We start from the raw sequence: 23878 nt of genomic DNA, 5'->3' as shown, positions 1-23878 counted from the left end.
TATTTGCTGGACTGTTTATTGTCTATTTTCAGTGAGAGGAACTTGTTTCAATAAGACATCTCTTTATAATGACGCCTCTTTACTGCTCTCGTATGGCCACAATGAGGTACTACACCCACAGACATGGAGTCAGTCCAATTAGTTCTCAATCATTTAAATCCTATTCAGAGCGTAAGTGCAGGCGCCCTCCTGTGGCCATCAATCATTACTACAACCACACTGGTCGCTAGGCGTAATTACATACAAGCAGCATGTTTGGTAGAAAAAAAGTGTTGTGGTTTTTACTAAACTCACGTTGTAAAAATGTATTCTCCGTTTCATAGCATCAATGCACTAAATCAGTTAATATCTGAGAATGAAAGCGGACAAAACACCACCTTTATTTCGACAGAGCACACAAAATACCTTGTGTTATTAGGAGGAGTATGCTACATTGTGTTAGCTTCACTAGCTTAACTATCTATGGCTTAAGCTAACGGTTTGTAACAGTTGGCTAATAATCAGGTTTAGTGGACAAGAACTATTGCCACTAACTTCATGAGCATTAATTAATCTCTTGAAGTAACCCTTAGACCGCTATGCAAGGGCCCCCAAATGACTGTTCGCCTGGAGCCCCCAAATGGCTAAGTTCACCACTGCCTGTACAGTGTGTACTCTGTGTAATCGGCTAGTAAAACGGTGTGTGGAAGGGGGCCCACCGTAGCTAGCAACATGCCCGTTTACAGAACCAAAGCTGTGTACACACAATGACGGACAGGGTGCGGACCGTGAGGAGACATTCAACGATTCTGACAGCAAGCATTCTCCAGAATCGCAGACTACACCACGTCAGCTCCAGAACTACTATACCTAAAATATCAAATGAATCAAATGTACACAAAAACAAGCTGGTAATATGCACCAGTATTGCAACCAAATGTTAAACATTGTCAATAAACACACATTTTTAAAATGTTTTTTTTAATTTATAGTTGGAAAATTACATCTTTACATGAGCCCATTTAGATGTTACAGGCAGAACAGGCATCTATGAGTAACCACAGGCACACTATGGGCAGACTCTTACTATACTAGATAAAAGCCACATGTAAAAACTGTGGCCTCTGTTAAATATGGTATTTTTAAACTTCATGAACTTGAGGCAGTCTGCTTTACATAGTAACCAACCTGCATTTGGTCATTTTATGACACAGATGAATCAATCAATCAAAAAAAAAAAAAAAGGAATTTGAGGTTTTTAAATATCTAACTTATGTACAGGTCATGGCTCATTTTTAAACAGGGTTCCCATAATTCCTTTATGTCCAAATCCACCAACCTGACCCCTGAAGTACAGTTGCTCTCACCACCACAGTGCTAACAATCACAGCAGTACCAAAGCTAAACTTAAGACTGTTTGAGTGCTCCTCAGTCACTGGTGGGGGAGCCACATGTAAACCTCTGGGCAAAAGGATGCTGAATCAAGACACACAAATCAAACATCATGTCTTTGACAAAAATAAAAAATAAACAGCCAAGGCATCCACACTGTCGTAGAACTCCATACTGCATCCTGCATGTTTCAGGAGGTATCAATACACCCTTCCTTCCTCGGTGGCCTAGACATAAATTAATTTGGTATATAATGTTCTGGTTTTTGCAAAAAAGCTGTGCTACTGTTTCAGTACATGTCAGTAGATGATTAATTCTTTGCTGCAACACCTACTGGTGAGGGACAGGGATAAACTGGGATTCAGTGCAGACAATGAAAAAAAAAAAACTTTGTTGTCTGCACGGATACAAAGATGAGTTCAAGGAAAGGACTTCAAGAAATGTTTATTCGATAAAATTCAAGACTTTCCAGGCTATTGGGAACCCTGTAAACACAATCAAACAAGGACTGGATGGGTGGTTACATTTGTCCAGGTTAGGAATTATCTCTCTGATCCCTTGTGCATAATGGCCATTTAACAAAAGAAGAAAACAATGAAAAAAGAGGACTGGGTGGGCATTGGAGGAGAAAAGGTTTTCCGTGGAGAGGAAGTATGTCATCAATTAATCGTCCGTAAGGTCCTGAACAAAAACCACCTCGGAGCGGCTGAGTCCTGCCTCTTTGAGTGTGGGGGGGTTGGGCTGCTCTTCAGTCGGAAGGCAGGGCAAGACTCGGCGAGGGAAGTTTGTGACTATCTGAAACTTCTCCGGGGATTCTTTCAAAGAGAAGAGGAAGTCGTATATTACCTGAGGAAGAAGAAATAGTCCAGTGAATTTGCGAATAACCACAACCATCAACACTCGGTTACGTTAACATAGAGACCAAATGTATGTGTATATATCAACGTTTTAAAGAGTTGGAGCCTTTTTAACATGTCACAAGTCAATATAGTCCAAATCATCTTTGACGGAAACGCCTAAACATTCCCTTGGAGAAAACTGTGTAAAGCTTTGTTTTTCTGTGGTTATTTCATCTACTTTGAATCCTGATTAGACAAGGCTTCAGGCTGTGGGCACAATGTGTTTTCCAGCTCACCAGGGCTTCCCTAAACCAAACAGATATTCAGGCGAGAATACATATTTCTGGTAATATAGTGTTCAAACAGTCATTACACAACAACAGTTGCATTTACAGTGATTCGGACTGACCAGAAAAATAATACAGAGTGTTACCTTTTAAAAGAGACCCCCCCCCCCCATGCTTATGCTCTAAATGCTTCAGTAACAGCTCACAATTTACTTTAGCTAAGCTTTTCTTAGACGTTTTAGGTAAACAATGACAGAATGTTAAGGGTTAAAGGGCTGATAGCATTCAGTGAATATATTACAGCGTCAAGGGGAAAAAGGATTTTGTTTGTGGATAAAGCTTTCAGATACTTGGCTGTAAATAGCAGGTGGTTTGGCTTTGTACTTTGTCAATAAAAGACTGTCAAACCAGGTGAAAACTGGGTAACACAAAGCAAACAGAGCAAAGCAGGGGCCTATTTCAGGAAGCAGGGTTAACAAACTGAGTTCAACCCTGCACTCTGAGTTGACCAACTCTGAGATGAGCAGCTCTGGGTAATCGGGGTTTGGGATATGGGTCAATCAACTCTGTTCACTCTGGGTGGAGCACGTGCGTAAAAATCATCGTCAATGGATCGCTGATAACATGATTCACCATGGAAACAGGAGAAACAAATGCTTGATCCTCCTACTTAAAAAAAACAAAATAAACTTCTCAACTCCTCCCACTAGAGTGAGAAATATTAATGAATAGGCTTGTTGTACGGTATTATATTCGCTGTATATAAAATGGCAAGTGGATCACGTGCAGTAAACAGACTTCTGCTCCGGGGAGATTGATTTATAACCAAATCCATGTTCCTCAGCAAGTGATCACAGTTTAAATTATGACATCATTTCTATATTCATATTAGGCTATTTAACGAGGCTTGTCTATGACTTTGGGACCATCACACAAGTGAACAGTAACGATCGCGTAGGCTACAGCGTCACATTTCAGCTTGACAGAAAATCTGCCCAGCGTCACAGAAAACTCCTGTTAATAAAAAAGGGTCTAAGACTAAGTGCCACACAAATAATTCATCTGAATGTAGAGCATGTTCACAGTGTGGCCGCCTATATAAACGACACTAGGGCTGAGAATACTGAACAGATAAATGATCGATCAAACATAAAATCATCAGGAAATGATAAAAAAAAAAACACATCCCACTTCAAACTGTACAAGGACGAGTTGTGACACACTGTCTTCAGTCGGAGCAGCAGAGTAAAGTGACACAAACGAGTATGTTGCTGCAGTAACAGACTTTGAGTTGTGTTGAACCTGCTTCCTGAAACAGAAAACCCAGAGTCTTCACTAACTCAGTGAACAAACTCTGAGTTGCCTCTAAACCCGCTTCCTGAAAGCCCAGGTGTGCACACAGCAGAAGGTACTCACTGTCAGTGACTGGCCGAAGAGGAATCGTCTCTCTACCCGGGAGTCATTGGGAAGCTTAAACACTATTTTGACACTTTCTGGATCGTCTGCAGGCGGCTCGGGGGGAAGACACTCTGACTTCCTCTCCTTCTCCTCTTCCAGTGTCTGCAGTGGGACGAGAACAAAAAGACAACATGGGTCAGGTGAGTCTCATTTAAATGACTTGTTACTAAAAGGTTGCACTATGTAAATGTGGGTGCGTCAGAGAAGTGAACATTTTTGAATGTATATTCTAATAACTAAATAAAGAAACTAATGTAATCCCTGGAACACCGTTTGTTATTCAATGTAAAAGAGGACTCACTCTCAGCCTGCGCTCCTCTGCCAGCACACCCTGGCGGACCTTCTCCTCTGCCTGCCTCAGCTGCTCCTGCTCCTCTCTCTTCTTACGGTCTTTCTCCTGGTCGGCCCGGAGCGAGGCCAGGTACGCCTCATCCTGCTGCTGCCGGAGCACCTGGGTCTGGTTCCTCTCCTCCCTGGAACACATACACAGCAGGGCTCAGAAAATAGCAAGCATGTATGGTGTAAGCATGATAAACTAGCATGTATGATGTACTAGCATGTATGATAGACTAGCATGTATGATGGACTAGCATGTATTCCTGAGATCCTCTGAGATTTTCTTTCCCTTTTAGCATGTCTGACCTGTATGGGTTCACTTTGGTGAGCCTAAACTGACATGGTGTTATCTCTGTTTTATCTAGTGCCACCAAATTTCTTCCCTAAAAGATCTCTCATTACATTGGTCCATTTCATCACTCAATATGGCCCACCTGATTGTGTTAACCTGCTCGATTTAAGCAATGAGCTCAGGGTTCACAAACTTTTGCACATACAAAAGTGGGCAAATCATTTGTTTTATCCGTTTTAATAATTGATTTCCGGAAAAGAAAAATGCTGAATTGTTAAACAAACATATTTTATTTCATATAAAAAATACTGGTATTGATAAAAATTAATTAATAATGGTTAAACTGAATAAAAATGCTCAAGGGGTTCACATACTTTCAAGCAGCACTGTATATACCGCTAAGGCTGTGAATCTTTTGGAATCCTCGATTCAATTCCGATTTTTGGGGTCACGATTCGAATACATGTCTTATTATCTTCATTTAAGTCTATTATGATGTGAAGCTTGTAATGATTGTGATTTTAAGTCAAGTCAACATCATCGGCAGCAGCAAAATACATAAATACATTTTAACCAATTCTGACAAATTATGAATCGATTTAAAATCGCAGGAGATAGGAATCGCATTTACTAGAAACTCCTTCCCATGACATGACGTACGCAGTGGAGGACGGCAGGCGGTTATTGATGGGTGAGCAACATGTAGTCTGTTATGTCTCTGAAGTATAATGGTCTAATCTAACACAGTGACCATGGTGACAGACAGATAAGATCCTATAGTGTGACATAAAGGGAATGATTGATTGACAGTTACCGTTCCATGCGCTCTGACATCAGATGTGTTTGATTGGCTTCCATGATGAAGTTGAGCTGATTGATGAAGTCCTCGGGCTGCATGAGGCCCTCCAACCGGCCCACCACTGTCATCTTGCGGTCCTTCAGCATGATCATGGCCAGGAATGGGTAGGTGTTCTCTCGCAATGCCTGGGACACTGAAACACAGACAGACATTGTACACTTAAAATCTCACCGTTTCAACAGTGCTGCTACACACAACAAACTATAACACTCTTAGCCCTTGTAGTAGTAACTAGCATGCAAATCATTTCTTTGATACGCCCACGTTTTGAGCTCTCACTCCAACACAAGAGGTGAATGAAATAAAAAAATTTGACATTTGGGGCATCGAACCTTCTCAGAGCATCAAACAAATTACATTCAAGAAACTCAACATGAGTATCTCTCCAGATAAATGTCCCAGTGTCTATGGAGAACCTATCAAGCTTGCTGTCCGTTTAAATGGTTTGATTTGCACAACAGAAACAATGATCTATGTCCTGTCTTTAAAATCCTCCATTTCAACTTTCTCTCACCTTTCTATCATAAATGAGGTCTTAACTTAAGAAGCGTGCCTAAATCCCTGTGAGGATACTTTTTCATGATTAGAACTACCCATGTCACATTAACAGGAGACACCGAATGGCGGGGTGAACACCTGTGAATGTACTGACCTCTGAAGCCCTCAGGCTTGCTGGTTGAGCATGCCCAAAAGAGCATCCGCGTGTTGAGGAAGGTTAAGACCTCTTCTGTACATAACGTGGAGCTAGAAAGTGACAGAACAGTAGCATAAAAAAATCATTATTAAACAGAATGCATTTACACATGCTCATTCATTAGAGCATTGGCACCTTTCCTAATCTACCGTTGCCTCAGAACTAAGACTTTAATTGCCAACAATTGCCTAGTGACAATAGAAAAATGATTTGAACAATCAGAGTAAGAAACAAACTGTTTCTGATTGACACATTCTGATGGCTGACATTTCATTTAGGAGTGGACGTAGGTAAGTAATGGAATAAATGGTATACCGGCAAAACTGGTCAGTGTCTTGATGATCCTCCCCATGAAGGTACACTAATAGGAAGCGCAGCTCCCGTTTGGCATCGTTTAGTGCCTACATTTTTCAGGGTGACAAACAAGCAATGAAGAATATTGTCATTTTGGAAACATAAAAAAACAGATGTGTATTTCTATTTGTTCTCTTAACTGACCTGACTGTATGTGCCCTGATAGAACACAGGGTGTGAGCCGCCATACTTCTCCTCAAAACTATGAATGAAGGACACCACGTCTCCAACAGGGTCTGTCACACGACCACGAGGATCCGGCCTGATGAAGCGCAGGGCAAACCTGGGGGAAGACAACACATCGAGGACGTCACCTCCAGCTACAGGTTGACCAATCCAGCAGCTACAAGCTCAAACCAAGGTGCTTCAATTACCTGAATATGTCCAGAAGTGTGTAATATGTAAATCTGAAAGGGAGCAGTATCAAGTAGTAACTCCATCCTAGTAATCCCTGAAAAGAACCACCAGTACCAGGTTATTATCAAACAACTGTACAATACAGATGAAAAAAACAAAGACGTGAGGGATTTCTTTTGTGCACTTAAAGAAACTAAACAATGTAGGCTTCATATTAAAATATAGAAAACATATGATTTCAGAACCTTTTCACAACGACACTATTAAAAAAGCATTGGTGGCCAAAATGATTAAAATAATAAATTAACACCTGACACCTGTTCTGAAAATATGTACCTTTCTTTTGTCTCCAAAACATGATTTCATTTCTTAATGTTAATGAAATATACAGATGGTTGTTCTGAGCACAACACATATCAGATGAAGTCAGTCCTTCAGTTGGTATTCACGTTTAACTTTAATATTGGGTATGTCCACCTTTTGCAGCAATTACAGCAGCACATCTCTCTCAGTCCTGCTATAATTGACTTTGTATCAAGCATCAGCAACAGAGTGTAAGAGAAATGCAGTATATATGCAGAGCTTTCATCCCAACACACGGAAAGATTGATGGAATGTGCAGACGTACCCTGGGCTGTGGCCTGGAGACGATGTAACTATATACCCTATGGTCTGCTGTATTGACCTGTAAAGGTCTGGAGGGTGGAGGATTAAACACGCTGGGCACTCCTTCCTGCTCGTTAAGTCTGTCTTGTACTGCAGCCTGAAACACAAACAGTCAAGCCCACCACACGCAATAAACCAAAAGCTCAAACAATAGGAGCCAGAGCCATGAGAATCCAATTGTAAAATCCTCAGTTTCAAACATGTATTTTTTTGCCATGTGATTTTTTACCTCTATGTTCCAATTATGCTGTTCTAATGTACGACGACATTGGTCCATCGACTCCAAACCAGTTAGGTCCTGTGAGACACAGGGGGAAAACATACAAAATCAGACTGAGGCCTCATGTTAGTCATGAAAGCAAAAATACACAAGACTCAAGCCTTCCTTCAGTAGTGTACCGGCCACTAATTTGCTGTGTCACACATTTCCCTAAAGCTTTAATGCACAATATGTAATAATCCATCGCTAGGGGGATGACCATCAATGCAACCAAGGGAGGTCATAAATCATGGGAACTGCTTTGGCGTGAGAATGTGCGGTGGAGGGCAAGGCATACTTATGGTACATCATGATGGCGCAAACAAAACATTAAAATACAACAATACAATGTTACGATGCTACTGCGCTCCTCACTGTGTGGATTCTCAGGAAGTGGAGGGTGAGTGAAAATCATTCAAATGTAATATTCCTCTGGATTTTTTAAATTGATAGATTTGTGATGGCTTTAGTAGCCTACACAGCTCGACAATATAGCCTATAATATAACAATGGCCATGTCATTTTGTGAAGCGTTAATGCAAAATTGTCTATTTCACCTTTAAAGGCAAGTGTTAGACTGAAGAATTTCAATTAATGTATAGACCATTTTTTACGATTGGCAAATTTTGAATAAAAACCAAAATCAAAAATGTGAAAATATTGATTTGAGACATTTTAAAACCAACTAAAGCCTGGTGTTTAAATTAAAGATTCCAATTCCCTTATAAGAATCTGTAGGAACCCTGTACTAGCAGAAAAAAACACGTTTATTTACACACAGCCAGGGCCTCCAACAGTCGTTAACAGACTACTGGTTTGCTGTATCAAGATCACAGCAAACCAGAAGCTACATGCAAAGTCGCTACAATAAAACTAAACTGTCTGGACGGGATTTTTTCCTCTTAGAAGCATGGGGGGAAAATCACTTAATTGAATTAAACACAAAAGGGTTCAATGGTTTCTCAAATTAAATAACATATGTTTAACAACCCAGTTATTCAAATGATATAATATGTGAACATGATAAAATACAAATATATGGAACATAAAATCTACTTCGGTGAAACAGCTTTGAATTAACTGAACAATGTATACCACTGTGCATGAAATGGGATAGCTACGAATCGATGTAGTCAGGCAGCAATCTCAACATGCAGAGATAAACTCATCAATTGCAGACTAGCAGAATTACAGAAGGCCGCATATTAACAGGGGAGCAAACCAGAATTCCTTTCATTATCAACACTTTCCTTCAACATAGCTCAAAAACAGCTGTGTTGCTCAGAAACTACAGTGACAGCTCGGTCATGACTGCTTTGCTCATGATAACTCAGCAAGTGTTCGGTTAGCAGGGAGCGCCGAAGCGAAACCTATCGTTAGCTAAGTTAACGTACAGTCCAAAAAATAATTCATTAAAAACAGCACGAGTGACACTGGCGAACGAATTTGAATTGGTAAGGTATTTCACGTGTACATTATGACAAAATATAAGTTATAAAAGCCCACCCAAGGCCCTTAAAAGTATGCTAACTTGTTAAGCTAACTTGGCTAACGTTAGCTGAGTTGACGGGCTGTGGGAAACCCTATCGAAGTTGACGGGACAAAAAAGCATTTAAACAGGCAAAGCTGCGCCTATTTACGGGGTTTCCGTATCAACCACAATGTATAACCATATGGGATTTCAAATAGAGGCGTTATAAAGCAGAATTGAGGCTGTCTACCTGAAACTGGAGGAGTTTTTCAGTCTGCGCCTGAGATAATTCTGGCTCCTCTGGCGCCGCCATCTTACCTCGCCAATCATCCAGCAAGGCGCAACAACGTCAGCTGTCTTTTCCGGATGCCACCGCGCTGCATATCCCTCCGCACGCCGCCGCCGCCTAGCGCCCTGGATGTGAGCTTACCATAGGGACCCACAACTACCAAAGCATCAAAGTAAACACCTCATAAACTTATGGTTTGGTTAAGTACATAATAACAGATGCCTTAAACGGACGTGGGATCATACGTTTTATAAGATAAGATAATCCTTTTATTAGTCCCACAGCGGGGACATGCTCAGTGTTACAGCAGCAGAAGAGGATATTGCAAATAACAAAATCATACGTCTATGGAAAAGATGCTCAAATAATACATGCTTGTTTCCCCACGATAACAAGTTCATTTGAGTTGTTTTACCTAAATAGATCATTATTCATCATAGACTATCCTTTTGTTTTTCGCTTTTTTTATTAGACAGATTTCTTGGAGAGACAGAGTTGAAATGGGGCAAAGAAGGGAGGACATTCAAAGAACTGTCCACGGGTCGTATTTGAACTGGGTCTGCTGCAGGAGGACTGATGCCTCTAGGGGGGACGCTCTAACCACTACACCAGGAGCACCCCATGCTATATTTAGTTAATTAAAACAAATTAAAAAAGAGGCTTACCGTATAACCTGACATGAGTAGGCCTATTCAAGTCATCAGTCAGTCTTTGATTAACAATACATTAATTTGTGATATCAAATGTTATCACAGTAATGCAAAGTTAAATTTTGACATGACTGTTGGTCGGACTAAAACAATTCAAAAATCACCTTTGATTTAAACAAATGGCACTCACTATTTTAGAGTTCCATCAATTAACTGAGAAAATAGTCAGAAGATACAGTGATAAACCATTGTTTTCCATTGTCTGTTGTGTCAACTTTTTTAGCCAACAGTTCATTATTTAAATAAAAGATGCATAACACCTCATTCAATTACATGAAAACCCTCTAAATAGTTTTGGTTTGTCATCAGAAATGTGAGTTATATTTCAATTAGTAAAGAATACATCAATACAATACATCAGTCATGACAACGCCTCCCTTTATGAAAGACTTCAATACATAACTGGACCATTTGAAGTAAGGCCAACACTTACTCTTTACACACACACACACACACACACACACACACACACACACACACACACACACACACACACACACACACACACACACACACACACACACACACACACACACACACACACACACACACACACACACACACACACACACACACACACACACACACACACACACACACACACAGGGTCAAAGCACAAGCAATGCATACAAGTAACTTACTACTTCAGTGAAAATGCATTTATTTAGTTTGATTTCCACAAACTATCACTGTATAAAAGAAACACCCAGCAGTGAATGATGTGAATGTGAAAGTGTTTGCTAAGAAATATTACCTCAGATTGAAATCTCAGTCCGGTGTAAGATTATAATTAAGGCAAAGCAAACACGCGAAGATCATTTCATCTTTGTTCATTCAACATTCTGTAAAATATGAGGCAAATTATGCATTGGAACAATAAAACTGGTGAAAAAAAAATTCATTTCACAATGTCCTAATGTTGGGTGAGTTGAGCGGGGGGTCCGCATCACTTTTTGCCCTCTACCATAATGATGTGGTAGCCATGCTTTGTCTTGACAGGAGGATCGGTGTAGATTGGTTTATCCATGGAGCTGGTGGCGAGGGCAAACGCTGCATCCTGGAAAGGGCCAACCATAGAGCCCCGGGTCATCCAGCCCAGATCCCCCTGTAACCAACAGAACACTGAATACGCAGCGAGCGGATATATACGGTTACCAAGTCAGGACAAATCAAAATTAACGTTAGCAACAAATGACTGATAATAAATAAAACTCTCTGCGTTCCGAATCGCATACTTTCTTTTTTCTATTCTACATATTACATCCGACCATAAAAATTATCTAGTTAGGATGCAGTAGGCATACTATTGGGACATACTTTTACTTATTTATTTCATCATAACATTGCACCTTGATCTTGTCTCTTGCTTTTATATCCGTCACTTCAGGTTCGCACTGGATTATGGGTCAGAATCGCCCAAATAGGATGGTGTTTTCGACACTAAAAATTATGTCCGGATGTAGTAGACATTCGGGTCTTTCTAACCATCCTAAATCAGGCCACAAGAATCGGGACATACTAAATCTTTTTTCTACCATACTAAATAGTAGAAAGTATGCGATTTGGAACACAGGGCAAGTTACTCGGTCAACTCAACTGTGAGCAATGCAGGAAACTAAGAACAACTTTTTTTATGGGTTTCAGTTCATAAGCATTACTACAGGGCTATTCAATAGGCGGCCCGCGAAGGAATATTTACTGGCCCCCGCCTTGACTACCGACCAACCCAAAATAAAAAATAAATCTTTAATTTTTTTTTTTAGTGGAGCACAATTAATGTACTAGCACGCGCGATGTGTGCTTTTGCATGGTCATAACTGCGCGAAAGGCCGCGATCTGCAGTAAATAAATGTGCACGTGTCTCCAAGCGTTTCTATCAGCTGCTCTGTGTATGCAGCTTTGCGTGCGCGATTGTACTGCAGTGTAAGTGTATGGTCCATTATTTGTATTTAGTGTGTCTGCATAATATTGCACCAGTAGAACTTTGCTTTGTACTGTCTGCATGTTTGCACAACATTTGTACCTTCACATAGCAAACAAAATTGCACACCTGTAAAGTCAGTGTCTGTAGTTTTTTTGTATTCAAATAAGCAGTTGTTGTATTTCTGTACTGTGCATTGGCATCTTTGAGCAAAATACAGCCAAAATTTTCGCCGCGGCACGCTGCGCCGTGCCTCCCATGACCCTGGACAGTGACCCCTTGACAAACACATTTTTTGGGGGAAACACTTTAAGGTGTTGCGCTTAGAGTAGCCTACATTTATTTCTATGTTTTTTGATAACCTGTTGCACTCTTAGTAAACCTAGGCCTACCTGTATTTTGATAAGCTGTTGCACTTAGAGTACATTTATTTCTATGTATTTTGATAAGCGTTCAAGGTTTGAAGAGTTAACCTATTGTGTTTTCCTGAACTGATAAGATTGTTAAAAAATAGGGATTTTTTTTGATAAGCTGATGAACTCTATTTGATAAAATAAAGACAATATATGCACTCCTATGTCGTTGTAGTGTTTTACAGTATATGTAGCTATTGATGTGATGCTCATCAATTCTAGGCATTTTTTTCTGGCCCCTCATTTTGGATCATTTCCACCAACTGGCCCCCATTCAAAACTAATTGAATAGCCCTGCATTACTAGGTCAAATATTTGGACTGAGCTCATTGTCTTTGAAGCACACAGCAATGATTCCATTAAAAACTCAAATATTTACTTGGTAACAGCTTCATCATCGCCAATAAAAGTTTCCCAGTAGCTGAGTGTGCACCATTGTAGGTGTTCTGGTTGGGCATACAAGGTGTGAATAAACAAGACAGGATGCACATGGTTGGTGATAAGGAAACGTGTTAATGGGTTATTGTTATTCATCAGTCTGGAATTCACCACCCATACACCCACCCTCATAATGACATTTAGGGCAGCAACATTATATGTATCATCCACCTTAATTATCACCACAGGTTAAAGGTGCACCATGCAGTTTCAGGGGAGGGGAATTTGTTATCATTTGCAGAGCCTGCAGTTAGTTTAACAGACATATTTTCTCTACATGTAATTCATAATTTTGAATAACTCTAAGCAAAATTATTTTGAGACACCTGGAACCAAACGTAAGACCAGAACATGGTTTTAAACAAGGTGGACCCTGCTGCTGTAAACAACAACAGTGAAACAGTAACTTTCTAACCTCAAACACTGTTCCAGGGATCAAATTTTCCTGTGAGGAAAGTTTTGTTTATTCAGCTTTAACAATATACCTTAGAAAATGTTCACTCCTCTGACACACCCAAAGTTACATAGTGCACCTATAAAATGGAGTCAGTTTCAAAACTACTCTTTAAAAGAACCTGACTTATACAAGAACCAGGAAGAATGTAACAAAGTTTCAATCTCAGTTAGGACTTAGTGTTATTGCCATGGGATGATTTGAATGGAGTAATAGAAGATCTATCACATCACGGATCAAAACTATTTGGATGGAAATGATTTACGAGCGCACGTTCTTCTTACCCCTGATCTGGCTTTGTCTTCGCTGTACTGCGACGCCACTTCGTTGAATCGGACGCCTGCCTTCAGTTTCTCCATGGCCTCCATGCATTTCCCATGTTTTTCACAGAGGATGTGTCTAACCTTTGGAAGAACACATTAAGAAAAAATAGGCATCAGGGATAAAAAAAACAATAGTTGGGTCGCAATCTATAACTACTTTAAAACACTGTAGACATAGTGCTTAGCAAACACAGATAAAACATCCCGATAGAAGATGTTATGTTTTACAGATTATGATATTATATACACTCACCGGCCACTTTATTAGGTACAGCGGTTCAATTCATTGTTAACACATATAACTTATCAGCCAATCACATGTCAGCAACTCAATGCATTTAGGCATATAGACCTGGACACTGGACAGTACAACTCATTGAAGTTCAAACCGAGCAACAGAATGGGGAAGGAAGGGGGTTTAAGTGACTTTGAAAATGGCAATGTTGTTGATGGTGCCAGACAGGCTTGTCTGAATATTTCAGAAACTGCTGATCTACTGGGATTTTCACACACAACCATCTCTAGGGTTTACAGAGAATGACCCGGAAAAGAAAAAATATCCAGTTAGCGGCATTTGTGTGGACGTAAAATGCCTTGTTGATGTGCGAGGTCAGAGAAGGATGGGCATACTGATACAAGATGATAGAAAGGCAACAGTAACTCAAATAACCACTCGTTACAACCAAGGTGTTACATTCCCATGTATTATATACGTAGAATACCATATCTGAACGCACAACACGTCCAACCTTGAAGCAGATTGGCTACAGCAGCTGAAGACCCCACCGCCAGGTGCCAATCATGTCAGCTAATAACAGGAAACTGAGGCTACAATTCACACAGGCTCACCAAAATTGATCAATAGAAGATCGGAAAGATCTTGCCTGGTCCAATGAGTTCATCTCAAACTGGTTTCTTGAACATGGCAATGAGTTGACTGTACTCCAATGGCTTGCACAGTCACCAGATCTCAACCCAATAGAGCCCCTTTGGGATGTGGTGGAACCAGAGATTCGTATATCATGGAGGGGAGAACCCAGCACTTTGATGGTTGAGTTGAATTATCACCTCTAAACTTCATCAATGAGGCCACAGTGCCTAACATGTTCCCGGCTCAACCGCACACACTATAGCTTACATTTCCTGCCAAACAACTCTTGCCGTGGAAACCCAGCTGATGAAAGGTGTTGTGGGGAGGAAGAGGACCATGTCCATGAGCGTAAATAAATCCATCGCTAGGTAAAAAGAAAATCAACCTAGTGTCACATTTGCATTTCCGGTGCAGCTTTCGTGACTTTATTTAGCTATTGGTTATCATTTACAACAATATTACCTTTACAGCTGTGCCTCCCTTGGGTGCTTTTTCCTTCTTGTCAGCCTCTGCACCACCTGAAGCCGCCCCTACACAGAAACAACACGTTAAGACCAGGGACACACCGCAACGTACGACAACACTGTATCAAGCAGAACATCATGTTAAGTGTAAAGCTGAATCACCATATTGAAGTGTGAGTGTGCTAATGTAATGTGGCTTACTGTAAGCTAACAGCTCGTAGCACATGGCTAACCGTAGATAATGTACGGAGCACTAACCTTTTGCACCCTTGCCACCCTTTCCTTTTGGTGGCATTTTAGATAAACGTGAAACGAAATTTAAGTTATGAAAATGAATGAAACGACATTAGCATGTGCTCATACTGTGGTGTTGTGATGAACACAACAGGGAAGTGTTTCTTCTTCTTTAGCCAAGAAGTGTTGGATTGCAGCCAGTTAAGGTCCACACCGCCACCTAGTGTCATGTAGTAATGCGTGCAGCCTCAAACCATAGAATGAGCAATGAATGAACAAATTTAAAAACATCAAAGTGTGAGCTGTTGATACAATGCATTGGACAACACTAATCAATGTAAACTAAATGTGCCATTTCTCTTCTTCTTTTTACTCTAGTTATATATCAAAATTATTTCAATCAGTATTGACAAGCTCTGCTATGGGATATATTTACTGTATTAGCAGTGTGAAGTTGTGAAGTTATTAACACTGTTGTTGTCGACAGTTTGTTTGACTAGTCCCTATATCTAAGCCCTCCGTAAACCCAATCTCGTATAGCCATGCATCTTTCTGTTTCAGTTTGCCTCTGTTTTACCTATTAAACATTTCTGTGTAACATCAAGACAACCACTGCTGGATCTTTGTGGTTGTACCAGTGAAACCTTGAGAATGACAACCTGAAGGGCACTTTCCTTTGGAGGAATATGGTAACGCAGACTTTTTTCAAACAGCCTGTGATTAATGAACGTTGGATTCAGTGGTAGGTCACGTGTTTAACTTTTGGATAATGCTTTATGTCAATAATAGCATTTATATTAAGACATGTGTATGATGACTGAATAGCCTCATTCTATAAGAGTTCCATCTCCAATATCCCACAAAGAAGTCACCAACTGCACGTCGCACAATGTTTGCTTTATATTTTTCAATAGTTTCAAATACAATTTTACAAAACTGTTTTAATTAGGCTATATTGTACTTTCACCCATTTAATTAAATTTTAATTGCTGCCACTCTTCACCACTATGTAAATGTTTCAATTGTTTTTTTGTTTTTTGTTTTTTTCTTCTCTTCACCTGTTGTTGTGTAGGCTATTTGATGTATTTACATTGAATATTGTGTATGCATTGTTGTTTTTCCTTGGAATTTGTTCAACTCGACGTCATTGAAAATGAGGGTCACCCCTCAATTGGTCTCTCGAGGATAAATAAAAGTTAAATGAAAATGAATATGAAAACAATCACTTAGGCCTGACATTTAACAAATTATTCTAAGCATGCATTATTTGAAAGATAGAGAGAGAGAGAGGAACAAATGAACAACAAACTTGTCTTATAACAATAACAATAGGTAAAGGACACTTTTTTATAATCCCCTTTACAAAACGTTGCAAGCTCCATAATAGGCGAATATGATACTCTATCTGTAGGCTATGTCTGTCTGTCTGTCTGTCTGTCTGTCTGTCTGTCTGTCTGTCTGTCTCTCTGTCTGTCTGTCTGTCTGTCTGTCTATCTATCTATCTATCTATCTATCTATCTATCTATCTATCTATCTATCTATCTATCTATCTATCTATCTCAATTAAGCATAGGCCTAATAGGTCTACATTACAACATCATTCTACACGTCAGAAGCTAGTCTACCATTAATAGGCCTACTGCAAACAAAGCTATGAAAAGTGGCGTGGAAATCATAACATAAAAACTAGCCTATTTGCGATCATTAAAACCCTAACTGTGCGTCTTTTTATTATTAGGCTATTATTATTATTAGGCTATCTTTTTTGCCCCCTCTGGACTTTGTTTCCTCGGAAGTAAACATCCATCACTATCAAATGAAAACGTTTTCGATCGTTTCTTGTGTTTAATCGTTTGTGTAGCAGGTGAAGTTCCTACTGTTAAAAATTACCAGTAAAATAAATATCATCCAATCCGATCTCCCCGTGCCAGCGCGAGAGGCTTGACCTGGTCACCACGGCAACGCGGAGTGAACACAAACTGTCCGTGACGCAGCCTGCTATGTAGTCAGCTGTGTTGACGAAGTGCTCCCTTTCCCTTCGACACTCCTCTTCTTTTCTTTACTTTACTTCTTCTTTAAATATATATATTTTTACTTCCAGAGACCCTTCACAGACCAAAGTAACATGGAGAAGTACAAGAGCGTTTTGTGTTTGGGGAGGGGCGGAGCGGCGCACGTGTTCCTGATGAGGCACGTCGAGCACGGGAGCCTTCACGCGGTCAAGAGGATCCAGGTAGAGCAGCAGGACACGGGGTTGGCAAACACCCACAGCAGGGCCATACTACACGAGGCCGAAATCATCCGGCGGCTGGAGCACCCTCTCATAGTGAAATGCAGCGATGCCTTTGTGAACGACGGCTTCATTTATATCGTCATGAGCTACTGCGACGGCGGCACGTTGGATGACAAGGTGAAGAGTAGGAAGCCCCAGGAGTTCTTCCCGGAGGAGACGGTGATGGGCTGGTTCATGCAAGTGGCCGTGGCCGTCAACTACATCCACGCCTCTAAAATACTACACAGGGACATCAAAACCTCCAATGTGCTGCTAACAAAGCAAGGCGTCGTCAAGCTGGGGGACTTTGGCATATCCAGAGTGATGAGCAACACGGCTGACATGGCCTCCACGTGTGTGGGGACGCCCAGCTACCTCAGTCCCGAGCTGTGCCGGGACGTCCCGTACAGTTCCAAGTCTGACATGTGGGCCCTGGGCTGTCTACTGTATGAGATTTGTGCCCTCAGGCCTCCATTCACAGCCACAAACCTCCTTAGTCTCTACTACAAGATCACCAAAGGAGAGTATGAGCCCTTGGTGGCTAATGTCTACTCCGACCACATCTCCAATCTGATCCAGAAGATGCTCTGCCTGGACCCGGAGAGCAGGCCAAGCGCCGCCTCTATACTGGGAAACGCCTATGTCCGAGATCACTTACAGTCCATAAAAAGGCACACAGAGGCAGGCTGTGTTCCTATGGAGAGCTGGGGCATCAACCTAGAAGGAAAAAGCCCTGACATGGAAGATACTGCCACACTTGGGCCAGATGTTTTGTCATGGGAAGAGAAAGAAGGCAACACGGAGGCTAGTTCCAGTGATATTGAGGAGGAGGAGAAGAAGGAAGAGGAGGAGGAGGAAGGGGATCCTGGTGGTTTGTGTGTTGGAGAACAGGACAGCTGCCACTATCCTGAAGACTTTGATGAAGATGACAGTGTGTCTTCTCCCGAGGAGAGCAGTGAAGGACCGCGGTCGCCAGAAGACAGCAGCCATTCTTCTCCTGAGCCTCTTCTTGGTAATAGAGGTGGAGATGGGAAGTGAAACATCTCAGTGATGGAAGAAAAGCACTTATTATTTCAGTCAAAGTAGTACTGGTCTTTCATTCAATATACTATAGCCAGTCAAGTAAAAGTACGAAGGGTTTTTATTTTAAATGTAGTTAAAGTACCAAAGGCATTAAGATTTTATTGTTAGAGTACTTTCGCATCAGTATTCATTTTACTGTTTGCTTTTGTGGTGAAATGTTGGATAATGTGACTTTATTTGGGTTTCAAACAATCTATTAAAATGCTTAAAAGAAGAATCACTCTTTGGCGGAACGACTAATGCTGGGCTTACACCAGAGGAGTTTTAAAAGACTGAAGACTAACACCCTCTCACATCTAAAGACAATCAACTCACACCTGAAGACAACTAGTCATTTTTTTTCAGTCACAGAATGAGATTCTGAAAAGCCAGGGGGTCTCATATTGAAAGACTACAATTAGATTCCTTTTGAGATTAATATTATTTCCGCAAACGCAATTGTGATTATTTAATTAAAAAAAAGTTAATTCAATATTCCGAGCGGGGGACTTCCTTTAGTTATTTGACCAGCTTTATTTGCTGATCTTGTCCGCCAATAACTTTAACTCCTAACCCTAAATTTGACGCTAAAGTGCTAAGGTTGCGCAGCTGTCAGCTGGTTCTCCAGCCGAGGCTACTAGGTAAAAGTGTCCGAAATAAGTGTCTCACAGGCGGACACAGGTCGCGACTAATGCCGCTCCTCCTGCGTCGTGCTTGGTGCAGGAGAGAGTGTGACAGTGTTTACGTCATTTCGCTTGAGCCATCCCCTTAAGACTAACGATAATATCAAACCTGTTTCATAATGTCGGAACGTCAAGACGGGAAGAAGAAAATCGGGTCGGATGACCAATTTACACCAAACGTCTGAGATTACGGGCGCGCGCCACAACTCCGGCACAACTTCTGTGATGTCAGTCCGACATTGGAAGATTGTCTGCGACTGTCAAATCGCGTGAAAAGTCGTGTAGTGTAAGGCCAGCATAACAGACATCTAAAACATCGAACAAGCCAAAAATGTTGAAAGTGAACCAGTACTTCAGATGAATATAGTGCAGTTAATGTACAATGTTGGTTACTGAAATGTTGAGAAAACTACAACTAATGCTGGGCTTTTCACGCGATTTGACAGTCGCAGACAATCTTCCAATGTCGGACTGATATCACAGAAGTCGTGCTGGAGTTGTGGCGCGCACGTAATCTCAGTCGTTTGGTGTATGGTGGTCTTCCGACCCGATTTCAGCCAGTCTTCTTCCCGTCTTGACGTTCCGACATTATCAAACATGTTTGATATTATCGTTAGTCTTAAGGGGATGGCTCAAGCAAAATGACGTAAACACTGTCACACTCTCGCATGCACCAAGCACGACGCAGGAGGAGCGGCATTAGTCGCGACCTGTGTCCGCCTGTGCTGGCACTTATTTCGGACACTTTTTCCTTGAAGCCTCGGCGGGGGAGAACCAAGCTGACAGCCGCGCAACCTTAACACTTTACCGTCAAATACAGGGTTAGGAGTTAAAGTTATTGGGGGACAAGATCAGCAAATAAAGATGGTCAAATAACTAAAGGAAGTCCAGGGGGCGCCCTTAGCTCAGTTGGTAGGGCGTCCCCCCCATGGGCCTCGGCCAGCAGCGGACCCGGGTTCGATTCCAGCCCGCGGTCGTTCTCTGCATGTCACTCCCTCTCTGCCCCATTTCAACTCTGTCTCTACACTATCAATAAAGCATAAAAATGCCAAAAAAATATATAAAAAAAATAAAGGAAGTCCCCCGCTCGGAATATTGAATTAACCTTTTTTTAATTAAATAATCACTATCGCGTTTGCGGAAATAATAGTAATCTCAAAAGGAATCTAGTTGTAGACCCCCTGTCTTTTCAAAATCTCATTCTGTGACTGAAAACTAATGACTAGTTGTCTTCAGGTGTGAGTTGATTGTCTTCAGATGTAAGAGGGTTTCAGTCTTTTCAAAGTCTTTTAAAAGTCCTCTAGTGTAAACCCAGCATAAGCATCAAATGGGAATATTGTAGGAAAGTACAACTATTTACAAAAATGGAACTGGATAGGCTTAAACACATAATGGGCCAGTTTCACAGACATGGATTAAGCCAAGTCCTGGACTAAATTGAAATTTGAATGGAGATTGTCCATTGAAAGTACAATTTAGTCGAGGACTAGGCTTAATCCATGTCCGTGAAACTGGCCCAATATGTATTAATATATTAGTTTTCAGTATGATACAATTTGTTACCAATTGCATATTTATCTAATAATATCGTCGTATAATCTAATAATATTGTCAAGTAATCTTTTAATAATATCTAATTAAACATTCAATATTACATAAATACTGTCAAATATATACATACATGTAAACATACACTATGTTAAACACCTTCTTCATCCCTGTACCTCGTGAAAATCAATTCTTTGTATTTTATTTTAAACTGGTTAATGTTTGGACATTCCTTGATCTCCCCACTCAAACTGTTCCATAGTCTTACACCACATATTGAAATACAAAACATTTTCCTGGTCGTACGGACGCTGTTCACTTTGAAATTTAATTTTCCCCTTAAATTATAACCCCCCTCACGATCACTGAATAATGTTTGTACAAGGGTAATATGTTGATTTTAGCCTTAAACATTATCTGTGTAGTGTGAAATTCCACCAGATCTGTGAATTTTAATAATTTTGACCGTATGAATAATGGTTTAGTATGATCCAGATATCTCACATTGGGAATAATGCAAATTGCTTTTTTTTTGGAGAATAGTAAGTGAATGTAATGACGTTTTATACGAGTTGCCCCAGACTTCCGTACAGTAAGTAAGACTAGTGAACAGTAGAGAATACGGAGTGATTTTTGATCTAGAACCTGTTTTACTTTGTTTAATACATAAATGCTTCCTGATAGTTTTGATTGTACGTGATTGTTGATCAAATGTCTCCATGTATATAACATGGTCGACCCTGCAGCTGTAGATTGTTTTTATGACTTGTATGATGTCTTGCTTGTGGCAGATCACTCAGCGGATTCTTCTTCTCTTGCAGTTTTTCCGGACGCTCCCGACGTCTCAGAACAAGCGGAGTATCTCGATGACTTTGAGGAAGGCGAGCTGGAAGAAGAGTGTGAGGAAGAGCAGGGTCATGACATCACTCTGGGGGAGGAGTTTGAGCTGTGTGACGCCGGAGGGTTGACCATCACACTGAAAGCACTGAAGGAAAAGGGTTAAAGATGCCGATAATAAATATGCAGACAATAAATAACCTCATGTTGGAATGGGCCCGCAATTTCAAAATAAAGGGACAGTGACAATTCTATCAAGTGCCTTTGGTAGAGAGGCTAAACCCATGCTTAAAGCCCTGATATGCTGTGCGGATTAATTTCTTGAAGCACTTCTTTTTTGAATGAGTCATATTTGCAATTAAAAACATTCTTCAAATGATTTTCACTTTTGTTTACTCAGAATATGTTTAGCTATATACAAACCAAAGACCCTTACTGCACCGACAACATTGCATGGCGTGTCAAGTAACTTTGATCAAAAAACAGTTTGCCCTCCTGGTAGAAAGACCTAAGGAAACAAAGCTTGGTTCCTATTTAAGCACAAGGCCTAATTGGTGCTCACAGCCTTATTTGTTAATTTACTGATAAAAAGGACTTAAGGATTTTGTCAAAAACATGTTGCAGCAGTGCATTTACTAACACAACAAGAGACACAGAGAATTCCTCAAGAAGATTATGGTCAATAGGAGAGGTGGTAATGACAAACAGAGCAAAAGTGACTGGATATTCTCATACAACCCAAGCTTGTACAGTGTGTAGAAACATATTGATGCTTTATTGATATAGCAAGGATAGCGGTGGCCAGGGTTTTTAGATTAATATATTTTTCTATTTTGGGGATACCTTTGGTATTTGCCTTTTGTTCTTTCATGTATTTTACTGGTGCTATTAGTAAGTCATTTTTCATAAAAGTAATGTTTGTATTAGATGCAAACATACAACACACTTAAAACACCACCAATGTATTAATATTTTTCAATTTTTTTCCATCAAATAAATGATCAAATAAATCGGTAACATTTTACAATAAGGATACATTAAATAGCTGTTAGTTGATGATACACAGTGAATGCTTAACATACATCAACTAAGCATTAATAACTGCTGAATTGACTGAGCTGACTTGACTTAGAAAGGCTGAAACCAAATCCTCCAATCCATAACAAAATCAAGACTCAAAGGCAGAAGTACCAGGAGTGAGATTGATAAAGGAAGAAATTCATAAGCAAGAAGTATGGGAAGGTCATGTGGGAAAAGTAGGAGAGCTTCTGCTTAGTAGGTAGACTGTTCACCATCAGTTCCCCCTCCAGTCAAAGTGTGAGTTTGTGTTAAATTTGACAAAAAAAAAATTCTTAGAATAGTGTGCTTACAAGATCTGAGGCCAAAGTGACCTTGACCTTTGACCTTCAGAATCTAGTCAGTTCATCTCAGAGTCAGAGTGGACGTGTTTGAAGACTTTGAAGACAATCCCTTAAAGTGTTCTTGAGCGTTCACACTGTGAGGTCACAGTGACCTTGACCTTTGACCTCCTGAATTTAACAAATTCATATTTGAGTCCAAGTGTGAGTTGGTGCCAGATTTGCGCAGCTTATGTTTAGAAGGTTGCTAAAGTTTAGCAAGATGCTAACTAGTTAGTGCGTCTTTACGGATAGCGAGCAGCAAGCTAGTTCCAATTATTCCTTTGTTGTTGTTCTTCTGTTAGCATTGAATGCTTTTCAACTACGGGTCCAAGCCTTGGGCGGGAAACTGTTGAGCATGCACAGAGCGCCTTGGCTTGTCACAGTCTGATTGACTGTATACATGCAGGAGAAGCCTGGCTCCCAACCGCATCAACTGGGTGTGTTAGCTCAATTTTGAGAAATCAGTTTTAGTACAATTTCTGTTGGACTAACATGTTATGTGTATTTTAAAGTTCCGGTTTCAGTTGGGCTAACACAATACACCGATTTATCTAACTGCATGTAAACGTAGTGACTGAGTCAGAGTGGTCATGCCTCATGCTACTGTCTTGCTCTCCTTCTCTTCATTATTAAACTTATGAACTTATCATTAAAATGGCCTTACAGTGGGGCCGCTCGTGGTGTAGTGGTTAGAGCAACAATGTTTTGCCAATAAT

At 40.6% G+C, this 23878-nt stretch overlaps 3 protein-coding genes across 4 annotated transcripts; 1 reads left to right on the top strand and 2 right to left on the bottom strand.

The window, feature by feature from the left end:
- Positions 1 to 961: 961 nt before the first annotated feature.
- faf2 (Fas associated factor family member 2) lies at positions 962 to 9561 on the bottom strand. The gene is made up of 11 exons (XM_080035090.1): positions 9494 to 9561; positions 7743 to 7811; positions 7476 to 7610; positions 6865 to 6941; positions 6635 to 6773; positions 6452 to 6537; positions 6095 to 6186; positions 5398 to 5575; positions 4257 to 4428; positions 3914 to 4057; positions 962 to 2217 (listed from the first exon to the last, which is right to left on the bottom strand). The coding sequence occupies exons 1-11, from the start codon at positions 9554 to 9556 to the stop codon at positions 2035 to 2037; spliced, it is 1338 nt and encodes a 445-aa protein (XP_079891216.1). The 5' UTR covers positions 9557 to 9561; the 3' UTR covers positions 962 to 2034.
- Positions 9562 to 10816: 1255 nt separating this feature from the next.
- Positions 10817 to 15532, bottom strand: pin4 (protein (peptidylprolyl cis/trans isomerase) NIMA-interacting, 4 (parvulin)). Of its 2 annotated transcripts, none has more exons than XM_080034995.1 (4): positions 15328 to 15457; positions 15125 to 15192; positions 13753 to 13872; positions 10817 to 11347 (listed from the first exon to the last, which is right to left on the bottom strand). In XM_080034995.1, exons 1-4 carry the CDS (start codon positions 15350 to 15352, stop codon positions 11189 to 11191), a joined length of 372 nt encoding a protein of 123 aa, XP_079891121.1. In that variant the 5' UTR covers positions 15353 to 15457; the 3' UTR covers positions 10817 to 11188. The 2 variants fall into 2 exon arrangements, with proteins under 2 accessions (XP_079891121.1, XP_079891120.1); XM_080034994.1 differs by having other exon boundaries at positions 10823 to 11347; positions 15385 to 15532.
- Positions 15533 to 17485: 1953 nt separating this feature from the next.
- nek12 (NIMA-related kinase 12) lies at positions 17486 to 21928 on the top strand (the record flags this gene model as incomplete). The annotated part of the gene is made up of 2 exons (XM_080035990.1): positions 17486 to 18644; positions 21717 to 21928. 2 exons carry the CDS (start codon positions 17486 to 17488, stop codon positions 21926 to 21928), a joined length of 1371 nt encoding a protein of 456 aa, XP_079892116.1.
- Positions 21929 to 23878: the final 1950 nt, after the last annotated feature.

The sequence above is a fragment of the Ammodytes marinus genome, assembly GCF_949987685.1.
Source record: "Ammodytes marinus genome assembly, chromosome: 10".
Taxonomy (NCBI): Eukaryota; Metazoa; Chordata; class Actinopteri; order Uranoscopiformes; family Ammodytidae; genus Ammodytes; species Ammodytes marinus.
Note: the sequence above shows the minus strand (reverse complement) of the source record. Positions and strands in the feature narration are given on the sequence as shown.